This window comes from Apiospora aurea (assembly GCF_038362705.1).
Source record: "Apiospora aurea strain CBS 24483 chromosome Unknown utg000004l_segment0_segment0, whole genome shotgun sequence".
In the NCBI taxonomy this organism is placed as follows: domain Eukaryota; kingdom Fungi; phylum Ascomycota; class Sordariomycetes; order Amphisphaeriales; family Apiosporaceae; genus Apiospora; species Apiospora aurea.
This window is the reverse complement of record NW_027117391.1, coordinates 4,458,113-4,473,963: the sequence shown is the minus strand read 5'-3', so window position 1 is coordinate 4,473,963 and position 15,851 is coordinate 4,458,113. Positions and strand designations below refer to the sequence as shown.

General features: G+C 54.2%; 5 protein-coding genes across 5 annotated transcripts; 4 read left to right on the top strand and 1 right to left on the bottom strand.

Moving 5' to 3' along the window:
- Positions 1-275: 275 nt before the first annotated feature.
- PG986_006146 (Clr5 domain-containing protein) lies at positions 276-1,159 on the top strand (the record flags this gene model as incomplete). The annotated part of the gene is made up of 4 exons (XM_066842368.1): positions 276-463; positions 531-748; positions 801-835; positions 884-1,159. 4 exons carry the CDS (start codon positions 276-278, stop codon positions 1,157-1,159), a joined length of 717 nt encoding a protein of 238 aa, XP_066702230.1.
- A 4,046-nt stretch (positions 1,160-5,205) lies between these two features.
- On the top strand, positions 5,206-6,546 carry PG986_006145 (glycosyl hydrolase; the record flags this gene model as incomplete). The annotated part of the gene is made up of 2 exons (XM_066842367.1): positions 5,206-5,518; positions 5,603-6,546. The coding sequence occupies 2 exons, from the start codon at positions 5,206-5,208 to the stop codon at positions 6,544-6,546; spliced, it is 1,257 nt and encodes a 418-aa protein (XP_066702229.1).
- Positions 6,547-8,345: 1,799 nt separating this feature from the next.
- PG986_006144 (uncharacterized protein) lies at positions 8,346-9,969 on the top strand (the record flags this gene model as incomplete). The annotated part of the gene is made up of 2 exons (XM_066842366.1): positions 8,346-9,664; positions 9,702-9,969. 2 exons carry the CDS (start codon positions 8,346-8,348, stop codon positions 9,967-9,969), a joined length of 1,587 nt encoding a protein of 528 aa, XP_066702228.1.
- A 241-nt stretch (positions 9,970-10,210) lies between these two features.
- On the bottom strand, positions 10,211-11,347 carry PG986_006143 (D-glycerate 3-kinase; the record flags this gene model as incomplete). The annotated part of the gene is made up of 2 exons (XM_066842365.1): positions 10,211-10,797; positions 11,008-11,347. 2 exons carry the CDS (start codon positions 11,345-11,347, stop codon positions 10,211-10,213), a joined length of 927 nt encoding a protein of 308 aa, XP_066702227.1.
- A 1,196-nt stretch (positions 11,348-12,543) lies between these two features.
- Positions 12,544-15,580, top strand: PG986_006142 (peroxisomal hydratase-dehydrogenase-epimerase; the record flags this gene model as incomplete). Its single annotated transcript, XM_066842364.1, has 5 exons — positions 12,544-12,702; positions 12,778-14,001; positions 14,061-14,486; positions 14,586-15,220; positions 15,283-15,580. 5 exons carry the CDS (start codon positions 12,544-12,546, stop codon positions 15,578-15,580), a joined length of 2,742 nt encoding a protein of 913 aa, XP_066702226.1.
- Positions 15,581-15,851: the final 271 nt, after the last annotated feature.

Here is a 15,851-nt window from a genome sequence, read left to right as displayed (position 1 = left end):
GCCCTATCAGGAGCTGGCGATCTTCACCTTACCAAGTACGCCTGATAGGTGTACTGGCGCCTGGGATTTTTGTCATCGGCATCGACGCATGTATTGTCAGTGAACAACGTCATCTATTGGACAAGTTAGCGAGCAGGGGCTCCTAATAAGTAAGGCTGGAAGTTTGGGGGGGGTCTGTCTCGGTTGAGCAGATATAAAAGGGCCTCCATGTATCGAGTCCCATCCGCGTAGAAATCGAGCCAGGCAAGCAAGCCTACGTAACAGCACGCCATAGCATGGCCTCCTGCCCGCTACTCATATGCAATGGCCGAACCGGCGCTCCTTCACTCGACCCTCAAACAGCCGTCTGCCGGGGGAACTGGGAGGAACAATATGCCCACATCCGAAGGCTCTGGTGGGATGAGGACGACTCATTAGAAAGAGTCATGTCTTTCATGGAGAAGTACCACCGCTTCCAAGCAACGTGAGCCCCCCTCCCCCCTGATGTATCCTGTTCGTCTTTTGAGTATAGGAACCTCATATCCTGTCAGTGCCAAACAATACAAAACCACGCTCGAAGAGTGGAATCTCTTGAAAAACGTCCCGACCAACGAGATGAAGGCCATCGTGAAGATCCAGGCCCGGAGATGGCCAAAGGGTACCGAGTTCATGGTGAGGGGCCGGGTAGTGCCGCAGAACAAAATCGACCGGTTCATCAAGCGGACCATGGGCACTGCGAAAGCCTCCCCATCTGCCCTCAGTCCAATGTGTGTGTATCACATGCCGCCCCCGATTGCGTCCCTATCCTGCTACTGACACAGCCCCCAAACGCCACACAGCGCATACCGTTTTCGCGGTGTGATATGTCACACCTCTGCCCTCGCCACACCGTGATTTCTCGAAGCCGTTCCTCGGGTTCACGCCGGGCAACTCGCCCAAGTCCGAGGCGTGGTTCAGCGAATGGGTCGAACTGCAACCCGATAGCCTGTCCAAAGCGGCCTCGCCCTCTCAGACGGGTCTTGTCGAGACGACCGGATTGCCAACTCCCTCACGAGCATCTATTTCTGCGCCGATGAAAGCCGACAAGCTCCCACACGATGGTCACGGCCTGCACCTTGACGCGAGTGGAGATTTGCCGGGAAGCTGGAGCAAAGTCGAGCAGGCCTATAACGTGTGGTGATACGGCAAGATCATCTTGCTGGCATACCTACAAATCTCGGACCAGTTGGCAGGTGTGCTAACGTTCGAAGGCTTCAAAATGTAGAAGACTGTCCAGTCCAATGGTACGGGCTCGAAAATTCTGCTGCGAAAATGGAAAAGGGGTACTCAAAGGTTATTCGTTCCCTCCCAGTAACACGGCGTACAGAGCAGCCTTCATTGGTGTTCCGCTTCAATAATGACCACCATTGGTCTGTCCCCAAGTCAGTTGCGCTCGGTTCGGGCCCCGGGCCCGGCTATTAGCCTGTACCGCACAGCTCCGAAAGTGAGCGTGGGGCAAGGATGCTATGACAAGTGACAAGAGAAAACAAGGTAAACGTGCAGGCCCTGCAAGTCGCAATCGCGGGCCGGAACACGATCATCCAACCGATGGAATCCTACGGTGGCGGGACGATCAGTGGAAATTGAGGGTCCCAGAGAGATTAATATATTTCAATAGAGATGAAATTCATTGTCGGTCGTATTGCTAGCGAATATGGGTTACCATAAGAAGTAGAATAATGTTTATGTTGAAGGCTACTGCTGAACAGACATTTACGATACTGGTAATAGTGGTAGTAATAGTTGATATAACCCCTATCCCGGTGTAGTATACTCCAAAGCATTTAGCCACTTATGTCGCCAAGATAGCATGTATCTATAGCAAGTACTCCTGAAAACCCTACGGATCTGCCGCAGCCAGGAAGCAATGAATTGCCCTATGCCACGGCCGGATCGCCCTCTCTCCAGGCCAAATAACGTGATTAGCATTGCCGCATAGAGGCGGACATTGTCGTACTTTCGTGCGAAGTTATGTTAGCAGACTGCATCGATATCGTCGTCGGGTAGCCATATGGACTTTACTATGCTAACTGCAGTGGAAACCCAATTCAATATATACTTGGGTTCGGAGTTGACGACTTTGCCGGTCTGTTTTTGCTCTAGTATGATCAACATGAAGTAGTGATATATGACCCGCAGCTCAAAAGGCCAAATCAATAGACCATGTGAGCTGCCGATGGCATCCGCAAACATGACGCGTAACATACGTCTATGGTGAACGATGACCTCTTGATGGGTACTTGCTGACAGAGACCTTCGGGAACGCATGCGAGAGCATATATCTTGCTGCTGCGGTTCCAGCTCCTGTTGGACTACAGGCATACTGTCACGAGGACATGCACCGGCCCCATAGGCGTGCTCCCGTGAAGCATAGTGGCGAAATTGGTCAAGCTTGCACACACCGATACCAGTCGTCGCAACACAAGACGGGGGTTGCTCAACCAAGTATTATCCGCGTGCCTCGTTTGGACAAGGCCTCTCGGCTTGTGCAACCCTCTCCATGCTCAGCTTCCCGACTCGGGAGGAAAGGGAAGCATGATATTTGAATCGTAGCTTTTCTCCCCGTGCGGCGGTGATACGGGTCTAGTGCTCGACTCTTCCGTTGCTCCGAGTGAACTAGGTGCTGCTGTATTGTGAGTCAAGAAGTTGATCGGCAAATAAGAATCCTATAATGAAGATATGGCGTGATGCCTTCACGCACTTCGGCATCGCCCAAAGTGTCTCACTTGATGTCCATCATGTCGAAGTCAGAAGACTGGGACCAGCTGCCTAACCAAGAAGCTGAGTTGAGACCATTGTTTTCGGGGAACCAATAATATGCACGTCGAATGAGAGTCACTGTTCCAGAAAGGTAGCCAATAGGAATTGGCGCCCTCTTCGCACGTAACTCAAAACAGACCTCCAGCTGTGGCTTGCAGCATGTACGTAGGCCCATTTTGACGTTGCTCGACATCGAATACTTGGTAGCCTAGACTTGTATCATGGTCCCCTAGATTTCCAAAAGCCGTCACATGTACACTCCAGCCATGGCTACACGATGATAGGGGGTTGGGTGGAACTGTCGACACTGCGATCGTCACCAATAGTGCGATGTCCTAAGCTGGACAATGCTTTTGCGGGCGATCTATAATCAAACGAGATGAACGAGTCTGCGTGTGAGTATCATACTGACCGCTCAGCAGGCAACAGGGTGCTGAGAGAGGAAGAGAGTGGTGAATGCACGAGGTTTTCTCAGGGTCTACCTAGCCACGAAGCGCCGTGAACCGTTGCGCAGTTGAAGTTGTTGCCAAAAATGGCGCCAGAGGGTCATGCCTAAGGGCGCTTGTGTGCGTTACGCGGGTGCGAATACCCACGTGGCTCCGTCAGCATGCATATCAGGTATTGTCTTCTTAGGGACTGACCCTATATAGAGATGCCGGTGTGTGCGGTGTATGAGTCGCAGCCAACCACATATTGTCCTGGTGCGGCGGGAAACAAATGCATCTGGGGTGGTTAGTTCGCTCTTTTTGCCCGAGTCAAAACTCCCGGTCTCCGCCAAGTCGAACGATTTGTGGTCGGTGGATCGTTGCACTGCAGCCCTTCCGCCAACACCCCAGACACCCATCGGATATCGAAAATGCCATAACGAGCACAGCAGCAGGATGATGCCCGATGACACAATCCCCCAATCCGGAAGTCGGGAAGTTGGAAAAGTTGGTACAAAGGCAGCTGGCCAGAGTGTCTGACGATCTGTGAGTCGATGATGCTCAGATGATGGGAGTGCTCGTTGACCGGCTGTCATTGCTATTCCACGAAATGTCCCTATCGACGAATCGGCGCTGGCTCGGTTCGTCCCATGGCGAGTTTCCGGGGCCAACCAGGAAGATTTCCAGAGATGGAAGAGCGACCTGAAAAGTCCAGTCCAGATGGCAGAGAGGTCTCCTCAGGTAGCAGCGGCGATGAGTCTGCAGGCCGGCAATGAAACGTGGGGCGAAGGGGCAGATGGGAGATTTCAAGTGCTGCTTGGAAGTACCTGTATCGCACCGAACATCAACTGTATCAATTCAATGTACAGCCACCTCCCACTTCGGCTCAACATCAGTAACGCAGTCTGCCAGTTGCTCAGTGACGACTGTGGTGCCAGCTGAGTAAAGCAAAGTTCTCTTTGCGCAGGGTCACGGAACTTTGTTGAGTGAGCTGCACGAAATGTTTCGTTCGTCTGCTTGTGAACCATTTCCAAATCAACCGCCGGATCTCCTCTGGGATTAGATTGATCGGAGACGGAGGCGAGTGGCTGAGTGGGGCCCAGGGGTTGATAGACACACAGAGAGGGTTACCACTGGGCAATGTCTACATATTAGCGGTGCCTGCTAAGCCTGTAGTGCAGCCCGGTAGGTAGCACGGCGGTCCTGCCAGTGGCTAGCAGTGTAACGGCTCGACGGCGACCGGCACGCAACACGCTGTTCTGCACGCAGGACCTGCTCTAGCGCGCGCATGAAAGCTCAAATTTAACCTGAAACAGCTGGGCCACCCAGCTTCGGAGCGTCCAACCAACACCACTTCACACTTCAGGCGGCTCGATACAAGATACCTCGAGCTCCCAGCAAGCCAGCAGCAAAATTCTTTTCCCCCGTGCAACCAACAGCACACCGTGCATGTCCCCAATCTATTCCCAGCTGAGGCAACCTAAGTTGGCATGCTTCACTCTCAGATGAGCTGGCAAGCATAACGCTGCCCACACCCAACCAACCCTGGTCCGTGACGATCCGCCCAGCCCCTGTTCAGAAATGGAAACATTCCAAGAGCCAGCATGGATCGGGTCCTCGCCTGTCACAATGCCCTCCTTTTCTGCCAAGGGAGGGCCACACTTCACGGAGCCCTTTAATGAGCCCAGCCGAACCAGGCCTATGGAGTTTTAAACTTGTCTGGACGCATCAAGGCGCAGTCGCCTTGCTCCATATATTACATCTGGGATCGCTTCCGGATCTTCTCTACTTAATCCTCGGGATGCCGCCAGTCGCATACCGCTGCTTGTCTTCGACCTGAGTAATGGGTCTATGAGTCTTTCTAAGCCGTAACCCGTCCCGACCCTCATAGATGACCGTTTAAAGTCCCGGCTGGATCGCCCTCTGTAACCCTTCCGACCTTGTTTTGTTTCTTGTCTGTCCCTACTACTACTAGTGCTTCTACTATATCTTTCTTTTCATCATGGTCTCCAGCGAATATGTAATCGGCCTCGTGTCCAAGGGCCTCGTCGGCGGACTGACCTCAAGGGCGCTCATGGTTATGTCCGATCAGGCCAAGCAGCTCGACGACCTACAGACTATTACGAATAATACACTCACTGGCCTGAATAGCCTCCAGGGGTGGTACAACCACAAGACCGGCTTGTGGGATACCACCGGCTGGTGGAACAGTGCCAACTGCCTCACCGTCCTGGCCGACTATGCTGCTCTCAACACGATACAAAAGACCAACATCAACATCCCCGATATCATTCAGAACACATACGAGCAAGCCCGTAAGTCTCCCCCTTGTCTCTTTAGCGGATCCCCATTGCTGCTCTTTGGCCATTCCAGGGAACTTTATCTAATTAGCTCTTTAGAAAAAACACAAATCAGTGCCATCAAAACCCTTGATGTTGGTCGTAAAGGCTTGGTGGTGTCGAGTTACACCCGCATTCCCAAAATTTCCATTCCCAAGGGCTCCAAAGCTTCTTCCAAACATGAAGCTTCCACCCGTTCGGCCATAAGCCGACGTGGCTTCGACGATTTCCTTAATGACTACTACGACGACGAGGGCTGGTGGGCGCTCGCCCTCATCCGCGCCCATGACCTTGGCGTACAAGGCCTTGGTGATCAAACCTACATCCAAGCCGCCAACGACATCTTCGAGGACATGCGAAAGGGTGCCTCCCCGTGTGGAGGTATCTACTGGTCCAAGGTGACGGATTACACCAATGCCATCGCCAACGAGTTGTTCTTCAGCGTTGCCGCCTCTCTCGCCAACCGCATGCCCAACAAGCAGTACTACGTCGACATCGCGGTGGAACAATGGAAGTGGTTCAAAGGCAGCGGCCTGATCAACCAAGATATGCTCGTCAACGACGGCTTGACCGATAAGTGCAAGAACAACGGTGGCGCCACATGGAGCTACAACCAGGGCGTCGTTCTGGGTGGCCTGGCCGAACTTTACAAGGCCACCGGCGATAAAAGCCTCCTCACGACAGCTGATGGCATTGCCAAGGCCGCCATGAGCAAGCTGTCCCGCAACGGTACACTATATGAAGGCTGCGAGCCCAACTGCGGCGCCGACGGCGCGCAGTTCAAGGGCGTCTTCCTCCGCAACCTCATGTACCTGCACCAGGTCGCCCCCATGCCCGAGTACCGCACTTACATTCTCAACAACGCGAACACGATTTGGGCCAAGGACCGCAATGTTACCACCAACCAACTTGGAGTGACCTGGACCGGCCCCTACACCACTAGCGACGCCGGCGCCCACAGCTCTGCACTTGATGCACTTGTGGCTGCCGTGGCGGTCGTCTGAGCGCAACACCAACCTGCGACATCACATCCATGACTACTTATTCTTCTTACTTTCACTTCATATACTGGATTTGGCGTTTCTTTGGCTAGGATAGAATTGGGAACTACACACAATACATCGACTATCGATATATCATTACCTTTAGGGTTAATGCTAATAGTGTAATGGCCACGGTTTTTAGGAAGATACCCCATAGAGTTAAGAATAATGGACGTTCTTTTACCTCACCCTAAAATACCATTAGTCCCTTTTGACAACCGCACATGTTTGTACAAGACCATGTTACATGTGAGATGTGAAACATTGCAGCGTAGCGGGCGCCATACGAAACAACAGGTAAAATTCACTTCCCGGGGATGGGATGGCGTAAGTGTAGTTTGTAGTTGATAATGGCATGCCAAGATGTCGCACATGCCTCTCCGCACTCCGGACATCGGGTGGGCGCAGGCCGTATGTGGCCACCAAAGGAGCCCGGGAAATCTATCCGATGGCGTATACACCATCGCTTTGACCGATTGTGGTTTGTAGAAGTTTCGCCATCATGAATTCTGCTTTTCCCAGGATGGCCCTCGGTCTATGGTGTACCTTACATCTATTGATCATCGTCAATGGGAGTGTCCGAAATGCGCTCGAGCAAAAGCCGGCAAAATCTACCCCGGAGCTCGTTTGGGTAAGCCTATCCGGCAGCCCAAACGGGCGAGGAGAGCCAAGTCTATAGAAGCCTATGCGCCAAGGAAGGTCACGATCGGGAGTTTTGGTCGCACGTGCCCGTCCTGGTTAATGAAAGGTGCCACGGAATTAACCAGGTGATTTCCCCCATGATTGCTGGACACGATATCAGAGACTACTTGTCGCATCGAAGGGATAGTACTGCTGCTGCTGCTGCAAGCATGAACCGTACGTAGGAGATGACCGGTAAGAACATCATCGTCCAGTCCTTGCCTGCATCATGTAGCGGCCTACACCATATGCACCCCACGCAACGATGCCTGCGCCTACCCATATCACTATTTGTTGCAAGTGCAGAATGCAGCTCCTGATTTGATACCGTTATCCGTTCTGGAAAGTGTCAGGGCAGCTCGATGTCGGATTGATTGGTGGTGCATGGACCGAATTTCCCTTGAGTTTATGCAAGCCAGCTCATATGCAGCATGCGTTGAGGCCCCAAAGGTGAGGCAACCTCTCAGTGCAAATCGATGCAGCCAATTGAGAGGTTTGATTGGAGCGCAATGGAAGGTTGCAGACATCTTTAGGTTAGGGGATTCCGGAATCAATTTAGGGTTTGCGGCAGTCCTATTCGTGGTTGCCTTTGCATTTTGCATCAACTACACATACCATTCATGTACATTATTTTTCAAGTACGTGTGTGCAAAGCCGCTGCATCACATGACCCCGCGTCTCGCAGCAGCCATCCATCATGGACCCCGAAAACTGAGGCTTTCTGGAATTTGGCCCTACCCAGCAACAACGCTCATTGACCATTCGACCGCCTCAATCTCAATTCAAATCCATTGGGCGGCTCAGCGCACTATGCCCTCCAAATCCCTCTAGATCTCTGGGGACTGCCGTTGCGACCCAACATCTGCTGTCGCATTGGGCAGGATGGCACCTTGATACATAACGGCCAGCTTACTCGATACTGATAATCCTCGCGCAACTGCTACCACGACACGTCAACCACCAGTGGAACACAGCACTTAACGCGTCGTGCCCGCGCAACAGGCAAACAACAAAAGCAAAGATCATCGGAAGCTGTCCTCGCCATCACTTTGAAACGCCAGCAAAGCAGAATTGACCCGATGCCTCCCAGCCACTTTCTCCAGCAATCCAAAACCAAGATGCAGGCTTGGGTCACAAATGCTGGGCAAAATGCCCCTGCTGCGCCTGTCGGGCCTCATGGACATGACCACCAGGGCAGCCCGCACAAGCGGCCCGTCTACCAGACACAGAGCCAACCAGCTCCCATCACAACAGTACAAAACAACTCACCCCCTCAACAACCTCACTCGCAGTCGCGTATGCCCATAATCAATGCAAACGCGAACCGCGCTGGATCTTCCTTGGCCCAACGCGTGCCTACCACCATACGCCCAGCAGCCAACCACATAGGACACGGCAGAGATGGCTCCGTTAGTTCGCAACGAAACAATGATCTTGCATCAGAGCCCCTGAGGCAATCCCAGAGAAACAAGCCGTTCTGGGACGGCTCCACGGTGGACGGTTCCGTCTTTAGCGATTCTGCTAGTAACAATGATTCGAGGATCAGTAATCGGCATCGTGGGCCAGTGGTAGAATCAGTCCTCAAGCAGAGCGCGCCACGTCAACTCCAAATCAAGAGAGAAAGTGGCGAGTTGAGCAGACCACCTTTTACCATCAACTCACAAGGTTTCATCGACGTCGTAAACGATGCTCGCGGCCCAGGGCTACAGCGGAGCTCCTCTACGCCCGACGCCCGAGCTCGAGGCCAGGCTAAGGGATTACCTCGGGATGATGACTCCTTAGTGGACGACATACACTACCAAACAGCGCCAGATAGGTCGCCCCCGAACCCGTCTCTAAACCGCCACAGGGCACGGTTGCCTTTGCGAGGCGCGCAACCGCTCGACTACTCTAACCGAACACCATATGCCAATGGACACCACCCCATGTCATCACCACCACGAGAGGCCTACCAGACGCCTGGAACGGGCCTGGAAGATGACGAAATGGAGGACGACAGTGAACTTTTGAGAGATGATGTAGACCACGGGGGTCCCCATCGCTCGACTGTCTTCGTGGACGTTGAAACTCCGATTGTTAGTCATCGAGAAGAATCAGCAGGGGAAGAAACGGACCAACAAACTACGCCGAAGCCAGCTGCGAAGAAGTCGCCCCAGGTTAACCGCCAACTCTTTAGCAAAGCAAGCAAGAGTAGCAGAGGTCGAAACAGTCTCCACGAAAGCGCAATGCCTCGTGCGGCACCCGAAAAGCGCCAGTCGAGCTCCAAAAAGCGGAACTTTGAGCCTGACTACGATGATGGGACGCTCGCTGCAATGCAGTACGACAGCCTGAGGAATGAGGATTTCGACTACGATCCAGCTCAAGCGGAGTCGCAGTCGACGAGGCTCCCCACTGCAGGGTACATTGCCCGACAAACTGCAGCACTATCTTGATAGAGATCAAGAAGCACAATCTACGTTTTTTACCTCGATGCCTGTCGGGGAATGGGATGACGCTGGTGACTGGTTTCTGGAAAAGTTTGGTGGAGTCATGAATCGCCTTAAAGAAGCCCGCCAAGCGAAGAGGCAGATGGTGGAAGATTTCGAGAACGAAGTCGCTGAGCGGGAAGACGCAGTCAGGCACAAGATCGGTGGTATCGACAGGACTCTTGTGGAACTGAAGAGCGAAGGCGCCAAGATGATGAGCCGGACGGACTTTGAATGAGGCCACTCGAGCGACTTCCTTGGGTCCAGTGTGTATTGGGTGGTATACCGAGGTTGGCTGCTGCCAAGATCACACATATTTGCAGTATATTTGCTTGGGCTTATAGGCGCTCTTATGACTACAACGACGCATGATCTGGAGTTATGGTGCCTGTTTGTTTGTCTGTTCACGAAGCTGCAATGTACACAGAAGAGGGGCTCAGCTACCGTAGTTACGGTGGATATTATGAATTTTTTGACGATTAGATTATGAATGATTCCTTCACTCTCCTATCTTTTGATACCACTAATCTCAAGTGACACGAGAGTTTGTCCGCGAACACTCCCTGTCTCAACGAGGGGGCGTATAGCTCATAGCCCGGATAATAAGCATCTACGAACTTGACGACTTGCTCGCGGGTCATGCCGCTTCCCCTTTCCCGGATCAGGTTGACTTCCTGTTCGAGCCGCCAGTCATAGACCCATTCCAAGTCCTCGGCGTCGAGGTGGATGAAGGCGTCGAACATGGCCGTGATGGGCTCATACGATTCGAGCTGCCAGTTTACGAACTCGAGGTGCTGCAGGTCGTGCTGCTGCAGCGTGCGGCTGGGGCCCATCCACTGGGCGGTGATGGCCATGGGGCTCAGGGGCCGGAAGCCGACGCACCAGCCCTCGACGATGACGGCCTCGACCTTGCGCTGGCCCGGCCCGTTGACGCCGAGCCAGTGCGACTCGGGCACCCGGTCCCCCTCGCCGGCGTAGGCGGACTTGTCGTATTGGGGGATCTTGACCGGCCGGCCTTGGGTCACGGCCTCGAGAAATGCGGAGGCTAGTTTCATGTCATGCGTTCCTGTTCATATGACGTAGAGGGGGTTAGTCTCCACTTGGAAATCAAATTTCATCAGATTCATGAGTGCATTGGAGAAGATGAATGCATGGAACTGGACATATTATAAAAGTCTCGACTCGAACAAGATGCGGATTTGAGATGAATTGCCTTTCTCGTAGGGGAGCGGGTTCGTGGGTGCAAATTTGAGGAGAAAAGGGGACATTCTATTACCAGGTTCGCCGCGACATGCAACCAACTTGTTGTCGGGCTGAGCTGCGGCCAGCTCCTTCTGCTCGGCATGCGGCAGGTAGAAGTCGTCTATGCTGACGACGAGCGTCTCGAGCCCATACTCGGACTGCAGAGTCTTGGCGAGCGCAGCGACGAGCGTCGTCTTGCCTACGCCCTGCACGCCGTTCAGGCCGATGACAAAGGGTCGCCGGTTCCCTGTGTCGGACCCCAAGTGCTGCTGCTGATTCAACTGCTGGACCCTCTGCTGCTCCTTGAGGCGGGCCAGGATGAAGGGGATGCAGATGGGCGACTTGTCGTCGACGATCTCGGGTCCGGAGGCCATGGATGGTTTCTCGGTACGTCCGGGCGGGCTATGCCGAAGGGCCTGTGTTTATTCGGATGGGTGGGTGTGAACAGATGGCGTAAGAGTGGTGTTGATCCTCAGAACTGGTCATTCGAAGATGAGGCTCACTCCCACGGGCAGACCTACGGCCGACTTGTTGCTGGCAAGCCACGACGGAATTCATGATGGCCGGCTATGTAATAGTGGGGGGTACTGCGGGGTGGAAGTATGTCATCGCTTGTCTTACAGCCAGCCAGCCTTAGAAAAGCAGGAGGCAGGAGGTTTGCTGCACGGCTGGCCCCGAATACTGCATCGGCACAGGGGCAGCAGATTCATGTTGCATGCCTGCCTCCTTGCACTTATTAGAGGTATGCATCAAATTGACCACTATTTTGTTTTTGAAAAATGTGAGCCGAAAGCTGTGTGTTCAAACCATGCTGCTGATATTTCTACCACTTGCAGAGACGGGAAGCAAGCAGCAGCAACAACAGCCCAATGGTGAGGAGTGATGATCGCAAGTCCAAACACATGTGACACGCAGCTGAACAGGCGAAAAGGAGGGCGAACGCTGACGGCTGGCGTGGATTGTGGGACAGGACGACGTAATTGTCGTGCTCCGTCATCAGCGCACATGGTCACCCTCGACTACTTGCAGAGGGACTTGAAGTCAGCAACGGACTATGTACAGTGGTTGAGTGGCTGTTTGTTCTCTGATGGCATGTGAAGAATGGGCGAGTCGAGACGGGACCAGCCAGGACGAATCGGGCATAGTGGTCTGTAGTGGTCCCCCTCGGCATTAGCAGCTCTTACCCCAGGCTCAAGTGCCCGCCAAATAGAGCTGATTAGCGATTAGCCTCGGCCCCCGAGGTAGGTCTCTGACAGATAGGCCCGGCCCCAGTGGAATTGCCAGTGCGATGCTGCAGGCTACCCCGGGTATATCTCAGATTAATCAACGAGGGAACGGCACTCAAAGAGAGACAGAAGCTCCCCCAACCTTCTCTCGCCGCTCCATTTCCCATTTCCCATTCAAACAGCGGCAACTCTCCTTCTTCTTCTTCTTCTCTTCCCCATCCATCCTCTTGATACCCTCATATCCACTGTGAAGCAGTGAGCAGCAGTAAACAACCCCGTCTTTGTTTTCTTCACTGTTGTCACTGCCCTTCCCTTCCCTTCCCGACCGAAACTATACATACACGATGGCGGACCAATTGCGCTTCGACGACCAGGTCGTCGTCGTCACGGGCGCAGGCGGTGGCCTGGGTAAGGCATACGCTACCTTCTTCGGTTCCAGAGGAGCCAAGGTCGTAGTCAACGATCTCGGCGGTTCTTTCAAGGGGGAGGGTAACTCAACCAAGGTAAGAACTAAAACCCATGGGTGAGATTCACATGTGGCCAAATGAAGTATCCTAACATGACTTTGATTGCGATAGGCAGCCGACGTCGTCGTCGACGAGATTAAGAAGGCCGGCGGCCAGGCCGTCGCGAACTACGACAGCGTCGAGAACGGCGACAAGATCATCGAAACCGCGATCCAGAACTTCGGCCGCATCGACGTCCTCATCAACAACGCCGGAATCCTCCGCGATGTCAGCTTCAAGAACATGTCCGATCAGGACTGGGACCTGATTATGAAGGTGCACGTCAAAGGCGCCTACAAATGCGCCCGTGCCGCGTGGCCTTATTTCCGCAAGCAGAAGTACGGTCGCGTGATCAACACGGCCTCGGCTGCGGGTCTGTTTGGCAGCTTCGGCCAGTGCAACTACTCGGCCGCCAAGCTGGCCCAGGTCGGCTTCACCGAGACGCTGGCCAAGGAGGGCGCCAAATACAACATTATCTGCAATGTCATTGCCCCTATCGCTGCCAGCCGCATGACCCAAACGGTCATGCCTCCGGAGGTGCTCGAGAACCTGAGGCCCGAGTGGGTCGTCCCACTTGTCGCTGTCCTGGCCCACAAGAGCAACACCGACGAGAACGGCAGCATCTTCGAGGTCGGCGGCGGTCACATCGCCAAGTTCCGCTGGGAGCGGTCCAGCGGTCTTCTGCTCAAGGCCGATGACAGCTACACCCCCGGAGCTGTCCTGAAGAAGTGGAACAAGGTCACAGACTTCTCGGACCCTCAATACCCCTCGGGACCAAACGATTTCATGTCTCTTCTTGAAGACTCGATGAAGATGGGACCCAGCGACAAGGGCGAGCCCCTCGACTTCAAGGGCCGTGTAGCTCTGGTAACGGGCGGCGGTGCCGGTATTGGCCGAGCCTACAGTCTTGCCCTTGCCAGGGCTGGCGCATCTGTTGTTGTCAACGATCTGGTGAACCCCGACACTGTTGTAGAGGAGATCAAGAAGATGGGCGGTAAGGCTGCTGGCGTCAAGGCCTCTGCCGAGGAAGGCGAAAAGGTTGTCAAGGGTGCCATGGACGCCTTTGGCCGCATCGACATCATCATCAACAATGCAGGCATCCTGCGAGACAAGGCTTTCACCAACATGGACGACAACCTGTGGGATCCCGTCTTGAACGTGCATCTGCGCGGCACGTACAAGGTCACCAAGGCGGCTTGGCCCATCATGCTGAAGCAGAAGTACGGTCGCATTGTGAACACCACCTCCACCAGTGGTATTTACGGAAACTTTGGACAGGCCAACTATGCTGCAGCCGTAAGTTGAATTCGCAAATGGTCAACATGCCCAGACACTGAACACTGACACGATGACAGAAATGCGGTATCCTGGGTTTCTCGCGGGCTCTCGCTCTGGAGGGATACAAGTACAACATCTACACGAACACAATCGCCCCCAACGCTGGTACTGCGATGACTGCCACAATCCTGCCCGAGGAGCTTGTCCAGGCCTTCAAGCCTGACTACATAGCCCCTCTCGTACTGGCACTTTGCAGCGACAAGGTGCCCAAGAACCCTACAGGTGGGCTGTACGAAGTTGGTAGTGGTTGGTGCGGTCAGACCCGATGGCAGCGATCCGGCGGCGCTGCTTTCCCCATTGATGTGCCTCTCACCCCCGAAGCTGTGCGCCAGCAATGGGAAAAGATCGTCACCTTCGATGAGCGGGCAGACCACCCCGAGAAGGCAGCGGACGCTGTAGGCAAGGTTATGGCCAACATGGAGAACAGGAGCGGGGCTGCTAAGGTATGAGGACACTATTTCGTACACGCTTGAACTTGTAGTACATACATATCTACTAGTACTAGTCATGAAGCAATGTTAACGAATTTTTGTATTTGATAGAAACAGAAGAAGCCCAGCCCAGCGCCCCTGCCCGAGAGCGAAGGCAAGAAGTATCTAGACGCCATCGCCACGGCACAGAATGCCAAGTCGCCCGAGACCGAGTTCAGCTACTCGGAGCGTGATTGTATGCTGTACAACCTGGGCGTAGGTGCCAAGCGCACCGAGATTCCCTACGTCTTCGAGGGACACGAGGACTTCCAGGTCCTGCCCACCTACGGCGTCATCCCCGCGTTCGATGTCAACACGCCCTACTCGATGGACCAGGTGGTGCCCAACTTCAACCCCATGATGCTGCTGCACGGCGAGCAATACCTGGAGATCAAGAAGTACCCGATCCCAACGGCCGCGCGGACTAAGAGCTACGCTAAGCTCATCGAGGTCGTGGACAAGGGCTCGGCCGCCATCCTCAAGGGCGGCGTGCTGACCAAGAACGCCGAGACGGGCGAGGACCTGTTCTACAACGAGTCCACCGTCTTCCTCCGCGGCGCAGGCGGATTCGGCGGGCAGCGCAAGCCGCAGGACCGCGGCGCCTCCACGGCCGTCAACAGCCCGCCCAAGCGCATGCCGGACGTGGTGGTCGAGTCGACTACGACCGAGGAGCAGGCTGCTGTGTACCGGCTGAGTGGTGATTACAAGTAAGTGTTACCTGCGCACCCCCCTTTCAGAACAACGTGAGACTGACTTGAGAAAAACCTAGCCCGCTGCACGTCGACCCCAACTTCGCCAAGATGGGCGGCTTCAAGCGCCCCATCCTGCACGGCCTCTGCTTCATGGGCATCGCCGGCAAGGCCGTCTACGAGAAGTTCGGCCCCTTCAAGAACATCAAGGTCCGCTTCGCCGGCACCGTCCTGCCGGGCGAGACCCTCGTCACCGAGATGTGGAAGGACGGCAACAAGGTCATCTTCCAGGCCAAGGTCAAGGAGACGGGCAAGATGGCCATCTCGGGCGCCGCGGCCGAGTTGGTCGACGGATCGTCGTTTTCTTCCAAGATTTAAAGCTGGCGGTGTGGATGACAGACAGGATGTCTGTAATTGAAGGAGACACCTGTATAAAAGGGGAGATCCGGCAAGTGTGTGTGATATTGTATGATTATCCTAGTTTGACAGCGGTTCGATGGAGCAGGCGCGATGAGTTTTGAATAATGAGACAAGTTAAAAGTTCAAACCATTTGTTCCCTTGTTGAGTCAGTGAACGACTGACTTCAGGAGCAAGTTTATACGCTCACTTCGAGAGTGCGTGTTCAACTTCTTATTGATGAAAAATGGA